Source organism: Dioscorea cayenensis, chromosome 19 (genome assembly GCF_009730915.1).
Source record: "Dioscorea cayenensis subsp. rotundata cultivar TDr96_F1 chromosome 19, TDr96_F1_v2_PseudoChromosome.rev07_lg8_w22 25.fasta, whole genome shotgun sequence".
NCBI lineage: Eukaryota > Viridiplantae > Streptophyta > Magnoliopsida > Dioscoreales > Dioscoreaceae > Dioscorea > Dioscorea cayenensis.
The window spans coordinates 26,694,610-26,711,418 of NC_052489.1; the positions used below are offsets into that span (position 1 = coordinate 26,694,610).

At 33.4% G+C, this 16,809-nt stretch overlaps 1 protein-coding gene and 2 pseudogenes across 1 annotated transcript; 1 reads left to right on the forward strand and 2 right to left on the reverse strand.

Moving 5' to 3' along the window:
* Nucleotides 1-948: 948 nt before the first annotated feature.
* On the reverse strand, nucleotides 949-4,285 carry LOC120250151 (annotated as a pseudogene).
* Nucleotides 4,286-8,271: 3,986 nt separating this feature from the next.
* Nucleotides 8,272-10,220, forward strand: LOC120249300 (annotated as a pseudogene).
* A 1,156-nt stretch (nucleotides 10,221-11,376) lies between these two features.
* LOC120283329 (solanesyl-diphosphate synthase 1, mitochondrial-like) lies at nucleotides 11,377-15,552 on the reverse strand. The gene is given in 13 exon segments (XM_039289981.1): nucleotides 11,377-11,661; nucleotides 11,920-12,018; nucleotides 12,561-12,650; nucleotides 12,747-12,879; nucleotides 13,046-13,131; nucleotides 13,686-13,757; nucleotides 14,182-14,268; nucleotides 14,366-14,497; nucleotides 14,820-14,857; nucleotides 14,860-14,890; nucleotides 15,005-15,087; nucleotides 15,275-15,367; nucleotides 15,445-15,552. Coding segments are annotated over 11 exon segments (963 nt in total). The 5' UTR covers nucleotides 15,020-15,087; nucleotides 15,275-15,367; nucleotides 15,445-15,552; the 3' UTR covers nucleotides 11,377-11,481.
* Nucleotides 15,553-16,809: the final 1,257 nt, after the last annotated feature.

Consider the following 16,809-nt stretch of genomic DNA (forward strand, 5'->3'; position numbering starts at 1 on the left):
TGGAGTAGAGCAACAGAGATAAGGCTATTTACAGTTTATATCATGTGAGGAGGGATACGGCTATCATACAAGGCTGATCACATGGATTTTCATCAGAGAAGATTTTAATATAAAAGTCTGAAAATTGAAACTCTTGAACATTGTTTCAATTGATCGGTGATTAGCAATATCATTATTTATTATTATCATCAATTACTAATCCATTAACTTCACTGACTGATTGGAATACTTCAAAGCAAACATAACTATAGAGATATTATACCTTATTCAAATCGTAATGAACCACATGATAAATCAAAACAAAATAGGAATTCCCTCACGAAGAAAATTAATAAGATCATTTCAACAAACTATAGGCACGTGAAAGGCCAAATCATGACAGTCATAAATGAGCCGAGCATTGGGGTAAAAGAGTGATGACCTAACTAAATCCTTGCCTCTTTGACCATTCTAGCAAGTTCCTGGATTTATTCGCTTGTGGTGATTAGAGTCATGTGTCAATCCCACAATTAATAGGCTCTCTTTGGTTTGGATTCGCTTAACAGCATCAAGAGACTGCAAAAAAGCTCAAAACAAAAGAAAAGAAAAGAGAATTTTTGTCGATCTCAAAATTTAAATCAATCTGAGTGTTTAAATCAGGGCATTGACCTAAATGAAAAAAAAAAAAAACCTGACTTTTTAGGTATTTACCAGCACCATTCAAACAGAAGTGAACATTGCTTGAGATCCAACCTGCTCACATATGAGAATATAAATTTAGAAAAAATGGACCAGGCCTTGCTGCATGCAAATGGGGCATAGATGATGAAACTCACAAAGGAAATGAGACTAATCGCGTATCAATGAAAACTAGCAATTCTGAAATTAGAACATGGGAATCAAATGTAGATGATCATAAATCTTTTCTAAATACTCAAAAATGCATATATAATTTACATGATAAGAGAAAATAAAAGTACTAATAAAATATATTTTGATTTCAATAAGAACACCACCAAAAGATAAAAGAAAAGGAAGCAAATCTACCAATAAAAATAGTTTAAAAAGAACTTGAAAGATTGACGTAACACAATGTTCTGTTTCATGAGTCACCAATAATAGAATGAGGTAGGTAGAACAGCCATGTAACCCAAGACATAGTAGAAAGGAAAAGAGGATAATCAACCTTGTACAGTGTATCCAATATTAGAAGATCCAGCTGCCCTGCTCCTGATTTTTGAAATTACTGCAGAATCAAATAACAGAGGTAAGATTTTCGAGGAGAGGAAAACGCAACTGTAGTGGGTGAAATTCTGTAGAGGCAAGAATCATGGACATATCCTTCCCACTGGTTTTGTAAATTCAACTTCATCATTGCTCAACATGAAGTAAGAGAACACACAGACCAGATTTACAGTCAGAAAAATTATATAGCGATTGTTTCATTCCAGAGCAAGTGTTGTGTTTGAAATGTTCCCAGGAATAAAAGACCTAATTTCAGAAAGCAGGGAGCAGTAGTAATCGGTTATCATAAGTTAAAATCTCATGTGTTTAACCTAATCAGAGTTTGTTTTCCTCAGAGAATCTTTGAATTAGCAATATAAGCTAAATGGAAAGAAGATCCAGTTGTGATTGAATTAATTTTGCTATTTCTTGCATGAAACAAGAACAACCTAACATTGAGCTTAGCTGCTTAGCAACAAAAAGCATTGTGCCATATCTACCATAAATATTTGAAATAATTGAAACCAATTGATTTCAATTCACAATGCCATGTTATGTCCTTCATGATATCTAATAAAGGTCAGATCAGCAAACTTTTTCTTACTAAGTTATATAATCAGCTGATGATGATAATCCCTACGAGGAAATAACCAACATAATGAATGTGCTTTTCAAGATCTCAACAAAATGCAAAATGGTCAGGAAGAGAAAATAGAAATCGAAAAGCGGATGTCACTAAGACAACAATATTTTACCATATTCAGTTGAAGGTGGAAAGCGTGAGATATCATGAATATATATGCAACCCTTGACTTCTTTCCAAAAAGGAAGCCTAAGCACGTGTAGTCCTCCCCATGCATTACCTATCAACAATGACTTATATACATTACAATGATACAACATATATGGCTAATATTAAACCAAGTCAGGACTTCGAGTCAAGTAACTGGCAAAGGAACAAACTCTGAGCCTGATGCTATAAACGGTTTCTCATGATGATCCTCAATTATTTTCCAGTCAAGTTGAGCAACACGCCTTACTTCTTGGCCTTCTTTGAGCTTTTTCTGGACCAAGTACGGAAACTTTTCAGCAAGACTGTTTCAAAGATTTAAACTGCATATGTTAGATTCCATGTCACAAGCTACCATAAGGATCAAAACATGACAATGAGCAGAACTCAGAAGAATCTAAAAGCAGCTATAATTTTGTTCTTTCAAGAGTGTTCAATAATGTAGGACAAGAAGTGTTACTTTTAAGCATAGGATAACAATCATCACTGTCACATAAGACAAGACATGGAAAAAGAAAAAAGATGTTCAAACATCACCTTTGTAAGCATGGAAGTTGGATAATATTTTTATAAGAAAAACAGTTATTTTTTCTCTCCTCCCAAATAGCACAGTGAGAAACCTTAATGGTAGCACACAGGTCTTTTTCTGATGAAATAAAATTGAAGCAGGTTATCTCATAGACAAGAACCAACATAGACCTTATTTATGCATCTCTTAGCTCATGACTCATGAGAGAAGCAACAAAAAAATTAAAATTAATTTTATCATTAAGCATGCATAAATTAATGAGTAAAAATGATTTCTACCCAAAACACAAATCTTAGGGAAGCATCTGTATGCCCACTTTGCTTGCACTATAGTACAACAGATATGCCACCAAACATTTTCACCAAGAAGAAGAGAAATTCCAGAATCCTATGTTATTTCTTGTAATGAATGTCTTCCTTCAAAATTTCAAGTGAACATTGATGAACAAAAAGTAGATTAACTTCGATCGGAACACAAACAAGGATAGAAAATACCTGTCCATTGCAAATTGAGTGGAGTAGATGGGGAGTCGGTTCAATATCGTTTGTTGGACTAAATGGTTGTACTACACGAATATCATCCAGACCAAGAACAGCATCCGCATGCTCATGTGTCAATATAATCTAAAATGTAATAAAAATAATTTGAGTAAAAAGGAACTGTCTTAATTATTACAATTTTGTAGATAAGCACAAACTTATCTACATGAAAATTAAAATTAACACCTTTTGCTTGCTTCCAGTGAATGAGATCATGATATAAGAGAACAAGTCTAGTATATTAACACATAGAACAGAATATATATATATATATATATATATGATGTAAGACTCACAGAATCAACACATGGGATCTTATGGTAAGTAAACCATCGAAGAACTTGCTCTCTAAATGTCTTTCCAACATCAATTAGAATATACTTGTGCACGTCACCATGACAATAATCGATCAAAAGGGAAGTATTGCACCTACAAAAATAAAGCCAAATAACTGTCAAGAGAAGAACATCAGCAAGAAAAAGCAATTCAATCATTCTCCAAGAGGTTCATTACATAACTTTTGCACAGTGATACAGGAGATCAAAATGTCTTCTATCTCCACGGTCGGTAAATATCTATTTTTGAAAATTGGTAACTCAATATATATATAATGTCTTAGTAGAGCAATGAGAAGGGGCTCTAGACACAAAGAAATTCAGCTAAATGATACGTAATTCATACAAAAATGGAGGACAACTAAATCATGCATCACACCGACACTCAAAATTCCAAAAGAAAACGTTGAAATCCATCATCAAATTCTCCAAAAACACATGAAAAACATTTTTAAGAGTTCACGAACTTCCAGATTTCATCATTCATAAAATTCCATAGCTCATTGATAAAAGTGTCACCTCTGACCAAGATCTACACAATAATCACTGGAATCAAAGATCTCAAAAAAACAAGAACCAACAAAAAAATCTAACCGAAAGAATGAGACAGGATCATAGGAAGAAACGATCACATCACCTGTAGTTAGGGTTTCTCTCAGGAGGGACGGAGAGGGCCTGAGAGCAGACCTCGCAGGGGGGATCGGATGGCTGAATGAGGCAACGGGCGTTGGGGACAGCGCTGGAACACCCAGTGCCGAGGAAGATCAGGGACGAAGAGCTGCCATTGCTCGCGAGATCGACCTCGAAGATGTTCCCGTTCTCCATTGCGCGATGATGGGAAGATGCCGGAGAAGAAGAACTATATATATATATATATAGGAGCGCGATGACCGGGGGATTCTCTCGAATCGCGTTGAAATTCGTGTTCCGTGATGGAATTTGTGCGAATTTGAATGGTTGAGATTTTCCCACGTGTTAAGACTATAGCCGTGGATCACATTTCAAGATGGGCTTCAGAATGGGCTCGCTAGTTATATAGGTTGAGGCCCAAGATAAAAAAAATGTGAATAAGGGAAGGAATATGCTTCTATTCCTTAAAATATAAATAACTTATTATCCTAGTTTTAAGTATAAATTTTTGTACTACAAATTTATCTTATGATAATTTTTTTATGCCATGCTTTACCTTTTATCACTGATATATGTGGAATTTTATCCATCGTATTTAAAATTTAAACTATCTTAATGTATTTATTTATTAAATAAAATAATAAAAATTTATATGGTAAACTCTTCCATGAATAAGAATTTATCTAATATTTACTCATGTTGTTCTCATTTATGCCTTTTAAATCATAACTTAGCTAAGCTAATATTATTCATAGTTAAATCGTGCCAAAGGAATAGCAAATAATAAAATAATTAAAAAATCAACCACTAAAATAAGTTAATTGCCACCACTCTGATATGATATAGACCCTTGATTGTGCGATTAGTTTTCACATAAAAAATTAAATTTTAACTTTTTCTTTTAAAATATAGTGGAGTATTTGATATGTGTAGGGATGTTCGTTGTTACCTTAAAATATATATATATATATATATATGATAACTTTTATGACCCTTCAATGCATGATGTTGAAATACTTGTCTATATAGTGTGTGTGTGTACATGAAATAAACATGCATAACTGACTAGTAATTAACCAGAAAACATGTCACTAGAAAAATAATAAGGCAAAGTTTCTGGGTGGAAACATGAATGGACATTCCAGTTGTCTTTTTGATTGCCACTTGTAAGTGGTGGGATGTTCTGTCTGTTGGGAAGAAGAATGTGTCATTTTCCTTCTTTATTATTATTATTATTATTATTATTATTATTATTATTATTTCCCTTATTATTAATTAAGTCCATTATTTTTAACACCTCAATCTCTCTTAAAAAATTAATTTTTTTCACCATCTCTTATGTAATTTAAAACCTAGTAACCGTGACAATAGCTTAATTATAAGATATTTAATTATCATATAAGTTCCTCCCAATATATGATTGATGTTTAAAAATTTTTAAAAAAATATGTGTACTGTTTAGTACTGTTTATATAACATCAAAGTGTAAGGGGGAGGTCATGAGTTCAAATCTCTCCTCCAACAGTACTGTTCCCCATACTGTTCATACAATGTTCACCCGTGATTTCTATACTATTCTCATATTGTACATATATTGTACAGCCGGGTTCCAGTACTGTTTAGTACTGTTTATATTCATAAAAAAAGGGTGCTTGTCGTCTATCATTCAAAAAAAAAAAATGTGTGTACGATGGTTTATCCATATTGTAAAAAAATAATAATTATTAAATTATAAAACTTTTGATAATTTTATAGCATCTAAAATTATTAAAATTATTAGAAAAATTGTTAAATGATTGTGAAACTTAAATTAGCCATCATCAACCTTAATTTGGAAAACAACTTTTAACCTTTTCAATTTTTTGTTTGGTATGAGATGCCAATCTCCTATTTTAAAGATGGTGATACTAAATTTTTACTTTTTATTTTTACTTTTTTATATAGGTTATCTTTATAGTGGGATGATGTTTTCAAATTTATTTAAGTCTTTTCAAACATTTAGTTTGGACTAAATAATAAAAAACAGTTCATAACAAACTTTGATAATTTTATTTTATTTTTAATATTTATTATTTGTACCATTTTTTAAACATAACAATTTAGTATAATAGAGCTTTTCATCTAAAAAAAATTATTAAAACAAGTAAAAAAAAAACAGCCTTATGATAGGAGAGTTGGTTTCATTACTTTTCTAACTCAAAACTCGAGGGTTTATCATTGGATCACACGTGGCAGTGCATTTAAATTTTTTAATTTTAGACTTTGCTATAAATTTCTTTAATTAAATAGTTAACTGAAAATTGAGCTTCAAATACAAATCCAAATGGTTTTAGTCATTTCAAATCAAATATATTTTAGAATTTTTTTTATAAGAATAAATAAATTACACTTTACTAGAAATTAAAAAAATAGACAAAGATATGCGGAAAAACTCGAGATTAAAATGATGAAGAAATAAACAAATTACCAGACAAGCTTGCAGCTAAGAATATAATCAGTAAAAAATAAAAACAAGACCGTAAAATCTCAAAAATTAATGGAACAAGCATGTAAACATAAGCCCACTTTATAATAATAATAATAATAATAATAATAATAATTTTAAAAAAAGGGATGTAGAAAGCTCACGATGATTTACAGGAAAAAGAAAAGGATTGTAAAGTCATAGTTTAAAACTAGAGAAACGTTTAGTCAGTTTCACAAGGTATAAGTGGCAGCAATCATATCATATAAGCCATTAAGCCATTAAAGCTCTCCTGTCATCTTCTTCTTGTTTCTGTTTCACTTTGGTGTTTCATCCTTTGCTGTATTATTCTATCCTTTGCATATATGCTTAGTGTATTGACTTCATTGTCTGTACTCTCTCTTCCAATAACTAAATGTCCATTTGCTGTCATGCTCCCTAGCTCTCTAATCATTCATCCATGAAGTTAACTCAACCTCAACATGCATTCCCCTACTTTTCTGATTTCCTATTTCTTTCTTTTTATGGCACTGATTTTTCATACAAGTGTCAAAGTGTGATGAGAATAATTAAAGCATGAATTATATATAGTGGTGTGCATGCAGATGCAGATGCAGATGTAGATGTAGATGCAAAGTGTTAAGTTTAAAGCAAGAGTGGAATACTGTTACAGAGATGGGTAGCAAGTTCTGATCATCTTTCTTTTCTTTTATGATTGACCTTGGAGACAATCTATTGGACACTTAACCATTTGTCTGGGTTATGGCAGGCCAAAATCTTATATAAATGCTATAAGGGTTAATAATAATAATAATTAGTTCATGTAATCATGGGAAGTAAATGAAATAATGAGTTTGGTGGTTTCAGAAATCAAGGAATGTATATATATATCTTCTAATTAAAGAAATGCTAGCTCATTGTTCTTTAATGAAAAAGTTTTAAAAAAAGGAAAAAAAAAAATAAAAACAGGGTGCTTTTTGAAAAGGTGGAAAGAAGGGGGAGTGTTGAGTTTGGGTGATGAAAAGGTGGGTGTGAGACCAATGTCCATCCACTCTAACATCATGCATTGTCTGCTTAGGGGTCAGCATTCAGCTCCTTTTCACATGCTCACAGCTTTGTTTTCTCCCCCTTTTTTTCCTTAATAAATTCACTCACATATTAATAATAATAATAATAATAAATGTTTAAAATTACTAACATGCTCCTCTCTATTATGTGTTATTGGATTTCAAAATCTAAATATATTTTTAAAATTAATTTTAATTTGATAAAAAATGGACCCACTATAGACTCTAGAGTTTTTTATTTCCATAATAATAATTAATAATTAAGAAGTAAATAGCAACATGATGAAGCAACGATTCTGATTGATCCTCAGGCCCGTGGCTCCTCCCCACGCTCATCATAACGGTCGGTGAGGGGCGCTACCACTCGTCCACCTCAGCTGTACGACTACCAACACTGTACTCCTTCTCGTTGTCATGGGTCCCATGTCTTTATCCAATATTAACTTTACACGTGTAATCTAATCACTCTTTTGCTGTTCGAAACCAAACACCTCACTTTTCTAACAAAAAAATTCATTTTTTTCGCCGCTTTATATATTTCTCCATTGGACTCGAATCGCCGGCTTCTCATCGATCGATCGATCGAGAGAGAGAGAGAGAAGCAGAGCCGTTAGATGGACGAATCGTGGAGGATCTCGATGGGATCGGTGGTCCCTCGTCGGCGTTCCACCGAGCAACACCGGCCGCCGAGGAGCAGCGGCGACCTCAACCCCGATGACTTCCGTGACGTTTTTCGGCGGCCCGCCGAGGACCGTCCTACTCCGGCGATTCTCGGGAGATTTTTTTCCCCGCAACCGGCAGCGTCGCTCTACGACGAGATCTTCCGGCCGGGTGAGTACGGGTTCCAGACATCAAGGGCGGGGAGGAGCTTGCCGGCGTTCATGATTCCGGTGGCGAGGGGTGGGGGAGGGTGTTGAGGACGGAGGAGGGTTCTATGATGATATATTCGGATCGGGAGGTGGAGATCGGAGGTCGAGATCGAGATCGAAGTCGAAGTCTAGGTCGACTTCGTCGTCGGTTTTGAGTTCCGAGGATGTGAGCCCGCCTCTCCGCCGCCACATCGGCGACGATGCCGTGCTCTCTTCCTTCGCCTCCAAGCTCAGGTCTGCGCCTTTTGTTAACTAACCCTCATGATATCTTAAATTTAAAAATAAATAAATAAATATATATATAGAGAGAGAGATTTTTTTTGGCGTTTATATGGAAGGAAAAGGGAGGGAGGGAAACTATATTTGATTTTTGGAATTATTAAAGTAAAATCATTATATTGTTTCATGAATAATAAAGCATTATATATTTTTTTTTATTTAAAATATTCATTTATTCCATAATTTCCAGATAATTAAACTAGTATTTGATATATAGCACCTCATAATATTTTTTAAAAAATAAATGAAAATACAAGGAATATTCATTAAAAAAAAAAAATTCTCATAGTCCCACAATTATATCTAACTAATCAAACACCTGTCTGTGATCAATCAAATCTGAAAAATATCTGACATGACACATAAGAGACCCACTCTTCAATGTTTGGTGTTGCTAATTTAAATCCATATATTTATAATTTTAAATTTTATAAAACATTTTTATTATGGTATTGTTTGGATTTGCTTTTAAAAAACTCAGAAATATTTTTTATAAATTAAGTATTTTGTTGTTTATATTGGTTTTTTTGAAAAAAATTAAAAATAACTGAAAAAAATAGTTTTTCAAAAAAATTAGTTATGACAGAAAATATAAAATGTGTTTAATTTATTTTGGTAAAGCATTTTTTTTTTTTTCAGAAATACTTCTACTAAATTAAAAAAAAATATTTTTTTTATAATTCAATCCAAACAAAGCTCTCATTTTGTAATAATTTCTTTCCAAATTTTTTTTTTTCTCGTCTATGTTTGTGATGCAGGCCAATAACAATCCCAACAAGGTGGCAAAACTCATCACCACCATCAACGGTATCAGTTGGAGAACAGAGCAGCTTCCGAACACTGAGCATCCCTTGTCCTCCAAGGCCCTGCTTCACTAACAGCCATGAAAGAAGCAAGAGCAGCACCAAGTCTCATATTGGCTTCTCATGCTGCTTCTCTCCTCCAGAAAGCACCAGTCTTGATCCAACCTTTCTCCATGATACCATTGCCTACAACCATCTTCAAAATGATGATGATTGTTCTCACTTTGACACTGACTCTGGCTCCCCTTCTTCAGTCATATCCTCTGTTTTTCCTGATCACACTGCAAACAGACCCACTTGCTACCAAGATTGGAACAGAGCTGAGTTTGAACAGGAGAAGGTGGTTGTAGAGGTGGAGGATGGAGAAGCAGCAGACAGCTCTTACTTCATTGAGCTTGATAACCGAACTGGCACCGGGTTCAGAGATGCCGCCGGGGATGCTGCGGTGGATGAAGCTATTGCATGGGCAAAGGAGACTTTCAGAAGCCACCAGGAATCCAAAGAAGATGATGATGATGATGATGATGATGATGATGACCTGCAGATTGACTCCAAGGAAACAAGTGAAGACATGGATAGTAGTAGTAGATGGGTGGTGTCTTGAGTATGTTACATCATGATGTGCTTCCAGTGCAGTGATTAGTAGTCACTCTGTTTGGTTTTCGCTCTGATTTTGGAGTTTATGTGAATCTATGAACAACTCATACTTTGATATGCTTCTTGTATCATTCTGAATATTCACTACAAGGACTGAAAAGAAGTTTGGAACTATTATATATATATATATATATGTACACATTACATTCTCAATGTTAATTACAATAACTGAGAAAGAGTTGGCTCAAAATAACAAGCGAGCACTGTGCCTTACGGTGGAAAAGAAATAGCCATGTTTTGAAAACCGGACCGGACCGGCCGGTCGGACCGAAAAAACCAGGAACCGGCCCATAGCCCGGTCCGGTTTTAGAATTAATGTTGACCGAATTTTGAACCGGTCAAACCCGGTGAACCGGCTGGTCGGACCAAAACCGGATGGAACCCGGTTTTCAATTTTTATTTTTGTTTTTGTTTTTTTGTTTTTTTGTTTTTGTTTTTGTTTTTCTTTTGTTTTGTTTTTGTTTTTAAGAAAGGACTTTAGGGCATGAATTGGGCTTTTCTTTTTTTCTTTTTATTTCGTGATCTCTTTGAGTTTTGATTTGTTGAAAATATTATTTTGGATTTTTGGAACTTTGGAGTTTAGAGGTATGAGAAAAATTAAAAAGAAAACTTGTAAATTGTTTAAGAGGTATAGATCATTTTAGGATTTATTTTTTATTTTTATACTTTTTATTTTTAATGGTAATGATGATCGAAATATGAGAATTAAATTAATCATACTTAGTTCTAGTTTTTGTTTTTGAATTTTTTCATGCCTTGTCTCATCCTCACATAATTAGTAATTTAATTAGTTGTTTAATTTATGTAGTTATCATCATCCATTTATGATTAATAGATTAAGAAATAAAAGGTTTAGGGGAATTGTATTTGTTGCTTTATCTAGATTAATTATTTGAATCTTCAACCATTTTTGATAAAAATCATAATGATATTAAAATAAATATTTAAGATAATTATGATTAAAAATATAATAAAGTTTGTTATTATATGTATATATATATTCTATATATATAATATTTAAGATAATTATTTATTTATGACGTCATCCGGTCCGATCAAAACGGGTCATCCGGTTGAACCGACTGACCCGTGACCCAAATATGAGACCGGTTCGCTATCCGGTCAGGTTTTAAAAACATTGAGAAATAGTCATTTAAGTTACATTTGATTGTGTTCCTACGGTTCACATTAATTATGGGGGGAAAACAGGATAATAAATACTACAAATTTTTATTAAGAAAAAAGAGGAAATAATCCTATGAATGAAAGACAAAAGGTGCGTGTTTTCTTTGCCTCAGCGTCTAGTGTTTCATATTTCATTTTGATCTTGTGAGAACCCTGTGTGTGAGATCTACGAGTGCTCGTCTGGATATCTGAACATCTTCGTCATCGCTTTCAGGAAGAGTATTGATTGCTTCTATGGCATGCTTTGCATGTTCTGCAGCCAATTCTCGAGTCCTCTCAATTCCTCGACTCTTTCCCAAGTAGTCAAGGGCCTGTAATTTATACAAGTAAAATGTAATCTGTTGTTCTTTTTTTGTCAACTATTAGTGCACAAGTAAGCTCTTGAACACCTTGCAATGCAGTTTAGACTTCAGTTATTACTTCTATGCATATTTAATTGTTTTAAAATAACTCTCCTCAGCAGTTACATTGCATACTACAAATGTATTCGAAGTTAGAATTCTGAACCAAAATCATTTCTTGAAATATTATGTTGTTGCAAGGGAATAGGATGAACATAATCTACTTACAACATCCACGTCTGTGGGGTCATCAAATCCTCGGTCAACAACTTCACGCAACTGAGGGTACTCTTCCATTGCAAATAAGATTGGAGCTGTCACAATGCCCTGTTTACTTAAAAACATCAGTAACACATTGACAGTACATGATATTTGGATGATTCCATTACACTTGATATACAATCTATAATGCGGTAACCAACAGAATGCAAAATTTTCAAATACAAATATTTTTCAACTTTGTTGCGTCACAGCACCTGATATCAGAAATTGGAGAAAAAGGACTAGAGAAGGCATTGCGACCATTGCCAAATACCAAGTTGGAGCTTTGTATCATTTTTCATCAAAATCAAGCCACAAATACCTGTCCTCCAAAAAACAGACCTTGACTAAGAAGCACAACGTACTGATACAACAATTCAACCTCCTCATAATGGGAACACAGTTTTCTAAAAATGCTAGTCCTATCAACAAGGCTTTCAAATTTGCCTTCATTCTGCACTCTCAGCCAGTAATTTACTAGATCATAACCTACTATGCTCACTGCCAAATATTTTCCTTTTTAAGTTTGATAATTATTCCACTTCAGTAGCAAAGGTTCAAAGAATTAGAATATAGACAAAGAATAGAGCAAAATCAGAGCACATTACATGGCGGATGTCAGACAAAGAGCCTTTCCCAAGTGAACTTGATGTGCCAGTGAAATCAAGTACATCATCAATCAACTGATATGCCAATCCCTGGTATGATCAAAAGCACCATCATGACAATAGTGAATTTCATCCTCAGCAGAACAAAAACATACTGTTGAAGATGTTGGAACCAAAACAACAAACCAGGTTTCGACCATAGTTATAAGCAAGCATTGAAACTTCTGCAGTTTGTCCTGCAAGGAGGGCAACGGCCTTGCAGCTGTTTGAAATCAGTGAAGCTGTCTTGTAGTATGTCTTCTGCAAATAATATTCCATGCTGTATATTCGCACAACAAAATCTATTTAGAACCAAGTTAATGTTGTTCGCATTGATAGGAGAGTAGTGTGAAATTAAGAAATAACCAGTCAGTTCTGTAGTGAGAAGGCGAAAGTAGATATCAAGGTTAGAAGATAATGAGTAGTCATAAACTGAAACTATGTACCTACAACGTTGCTCAGATGTAGTTGCCATTTGCATCGTTTCACCAGTAACTAGATGCTCCACAACTGTAGCCAGCAAGGATACGACCTGCATAAGGGTAATCAAGAAATATTACCAATCAAGAGATCATGTGTAGCATGATTCTCTATTTGGGGAGTGCTCCTTTTAATAATTGAGTCTGACAGGGTTTTGTTATTTTTTATTTTTTGTTTTTATTTCACAAGTGTCTACCCTTATTATCAATGAATAAGTATGGTGGTTGAAGATCCACACTGCGCTCTTCTTCTTCTTCTCATATTCAACAATTTGCAAGTTTTGTTGCAGGCATGGTGGAAATCAGGCCAGTATACAAGAAAGGCATCAAATTTTCTAAAATTTATATAGTATTCTGATTTATTGAGGACAGGACAACTTGATCATTCATGATTTACAAATAAACAGAATCACCTGAGTGAACAACTAGCACTAGTGAGGCACATCTTGCTGTCGTGTTATTCCCATAAACAAAATAAAATGGTAATTACCACATAAACAACAAATACATCCACAATTCGTAATATCTTATCCCCATAAATGAAAAGTTCAACTGAAAATGTTCAATCTGAAGTAAAAGAGTTTGCAAAGGAAAAAGATGAGATCACCTCTGTGTTTTTAAGAGATGCAAGCGCAACACAAGCCCGGGAAAGTAAGAAATCTCCTGCCAGAACAGCAAGCTGAAATAAGCAAAATAAATATTAGTTCTAGCATTAATATGCAAACAAATACAGAAGATACAAGCAAGACAAAATGTTGAGACTACTAGTTTAAATGAGCAAGATTGTCTTTGACAAGTTATATAGTAGCCTCACAGGAGTGTGAACAATAGCACGAGTGTAATCAGACAACAAGTCACCTCCTGTTGAATCTCTCTTCATTTATTTGTCTTTTCCTTATTCTACTTCTTCAACTAAACTGAGATCTTTAATCCTTTCTTATTGCTTCCGTAGGGAGTTATTTATGCTACTGTTCAGTATATCAAAATGCCATTCACATATCAAAACTTAGCTTTTGCTGATTCAAAAGTTAACACATTCAAAAAAATGATCTCCTTTTAACAAAAAAGGCAAATTATAGGCAAATTTACAACTAATAATGTACCTTGTTTCCCATGACAAAATTTAAAGAACCAATACCACGCCTAGTCTCTGCATCATCCAGAACATCATCATGGAGAAGACTTGCCACCTGTCATGCAAAACAAGATATACGTGATCAACAAAGCAAGGTAGAGCATATTCACGGCATAGAAAATTTTAAACAACAGTAAGTTCAAATGGATTACATGAATCATCTCTGTTATTTCTGCTATAGACTGCTGCCTTGAACGCAAATCCCTTGACAGGTTATCAAACACTTCATCAGCAGCTGATTGTGGTATTGGCATATTCAAAGCTGACGCCATAAGCAACAAGACCTGCATCCGCAAATGACTTATAATTCCACTTATAATGGGGAAGAATGGGCAATTGCTTTGTTCCTTATAAATGTCAGCCAAGCTTTAACATGCATTCCTTGAGTATTGACTATACTAAGTACGACTACATTGCTATCAACACTCTTCAGCATATAAAAAGTAGTTATCATTGCACAAACAAAGACAACACACCAACCAAAACTTATAAAGTTGGCTAACAAGAAAAGTAAAGTGTCATATCCAGTGATAATCATATTTTTTTACAAAGCGCAAAAACAAAAATTGAGTAAAAGATAAGTATACAAAAATTTTTAATTCATACCGTAGGGCGAAATCTTTTCCCTTCCACTCCCATTTTTAAAAATATTCAGCAGCTGATGCCAACTTAGGAACCTGCCGGGAAAAAATAGTGCAAGTAATATCCTCAGCATCACAAGAGAGCTAAGGCAGCATAGTTTAACATAGATTCATGGAAAAAAAGCTAAAAACTGCACTAAGATCACATACCTCAGCAACTACCATTGATCTTAATCTATTTGCTAAGAGTGACAATTCATCAGCAACCAGTGAAAAAAAGGATCCAATGGCTCCTGTTTGAAAAATTAACAAATCATAGCAACACTGGAAGCCTCAGCATGAATCAAGGGTATCACAAAAACTGAAGTCTATAACCAGCATCAACTCAATGTGAGCTAGGGTTTTGAATACATCTTTTCCCAGCTTCAATCAAATCATTCATGAAATCAACAAATCGATGAAGAAAAAAATAAATATCACCTTTTCAAAGCTCCTTCCATGATGAATCTGATACCGAACATCAAGCAAACTTGGCACGCCCCAATAGCAATCTTCTCCGCAACCAAGCACCCACTAATCCATGCAACAAAGACAAGGAATTACAACCAATAAATCATCAAAAAAATACCAATCCAGAGAGAGAGAGGAACCTTTGGGTGGTGTTTCACAGTGGGATTTCCACTCAAGCAAGCTCCCAAAAAGCGCTGTAGAGAAAAAAATTCTCGTGACTACGGCCATGAATCCGAGCTCTAGAGCTCACACTCCTCAACGCCCATTTCCAAAAACATCATCGGAGAAGAAGAAGCAAAGGTTCAGTGGAATGATCGCCAGATCGAAGAATGAAGTTGAAAAAAACAAAAAAATATAAAAATAAATAGATAAATAAATAAAAAATCAAATGGTTTTTTCGCCGCAAAGTTTGAACCGTTTCGTGTTTCAATTTGGTTCTCTATTTTGTTAAGAAGGAAGTACAAACATAGAAAGTTGGCGGCGCCAAATCGGGTTAGTGCTTATTGGGTTTGTTATTTATTTATAAATTATATTTTTTTAATTTTTAAGATATTAGATAACTATATATTGAAGTTATCGGACACTTATTGAAGTTATCAGACACTTATATAGCAGTGCTTTCAATGGTTTTTTTTTTTTTCGTATGTGGTTGATTTTTATTTATTTATTTATTTTTCACTTAAGCTTAAGCTTGATACATGCATTCATATATGTATATATACATATAAAAATTTGTAATCTTTAGTATATATATATATACATATATTTGTCATCTTTGCATTTGTGTCAGCCCGCTAGAATGCTTTCGATGTTTTTTTTTAATTTTTTTTATTTCTTGATAAATATATGGCAATATGTTTTTGCTTATAGTCGCACAACATATGTTTTTTTTTCTTTTTTGAGATAGAAGAAGAGAATAAAAAATATTAAAAAGATAAAATACGAGCAAGACAAAAATAAGGGTGAAGAGAGAGACGGTAATAAAAGGAACAATAATTGCTAAGAATTGTACTTGGTTGGTTTTAAAAAAAAATTCTCCACAGTATTTATAACAATATTTTTCTCACTTTTGACTGTAAATAATATTTTGGCAATATATAATTACGGTTAAACTTACTGTTTATTTGAATAGAATTATTGGATGATTTACAATTATTGGGTTCAAATCCAATGATTGAGACAACCATTAATAGAATTTTTATTTTACTGATATTTATAGAAAACTTACTCAATATATATGTTATTTTGCCAAACATTATAAAGTCTACATTGCATTAACTTAGAAAATAATTTTCATGATGTCTACATTATTTTACCAACATAAAAACACAAAAGTATTAAATACATATATTTTTTATGGGTATTTACAAATTGATCTTTATTTTAAGAGAAATACAATTTTTAAAATAAAAATCAAATCTATATAGTAAAACATATTTATTTATTTTTTTTGACAAAACGAAAACAAACACCTTTTTATTTTTATTGTATTGTACTTAAAAGAT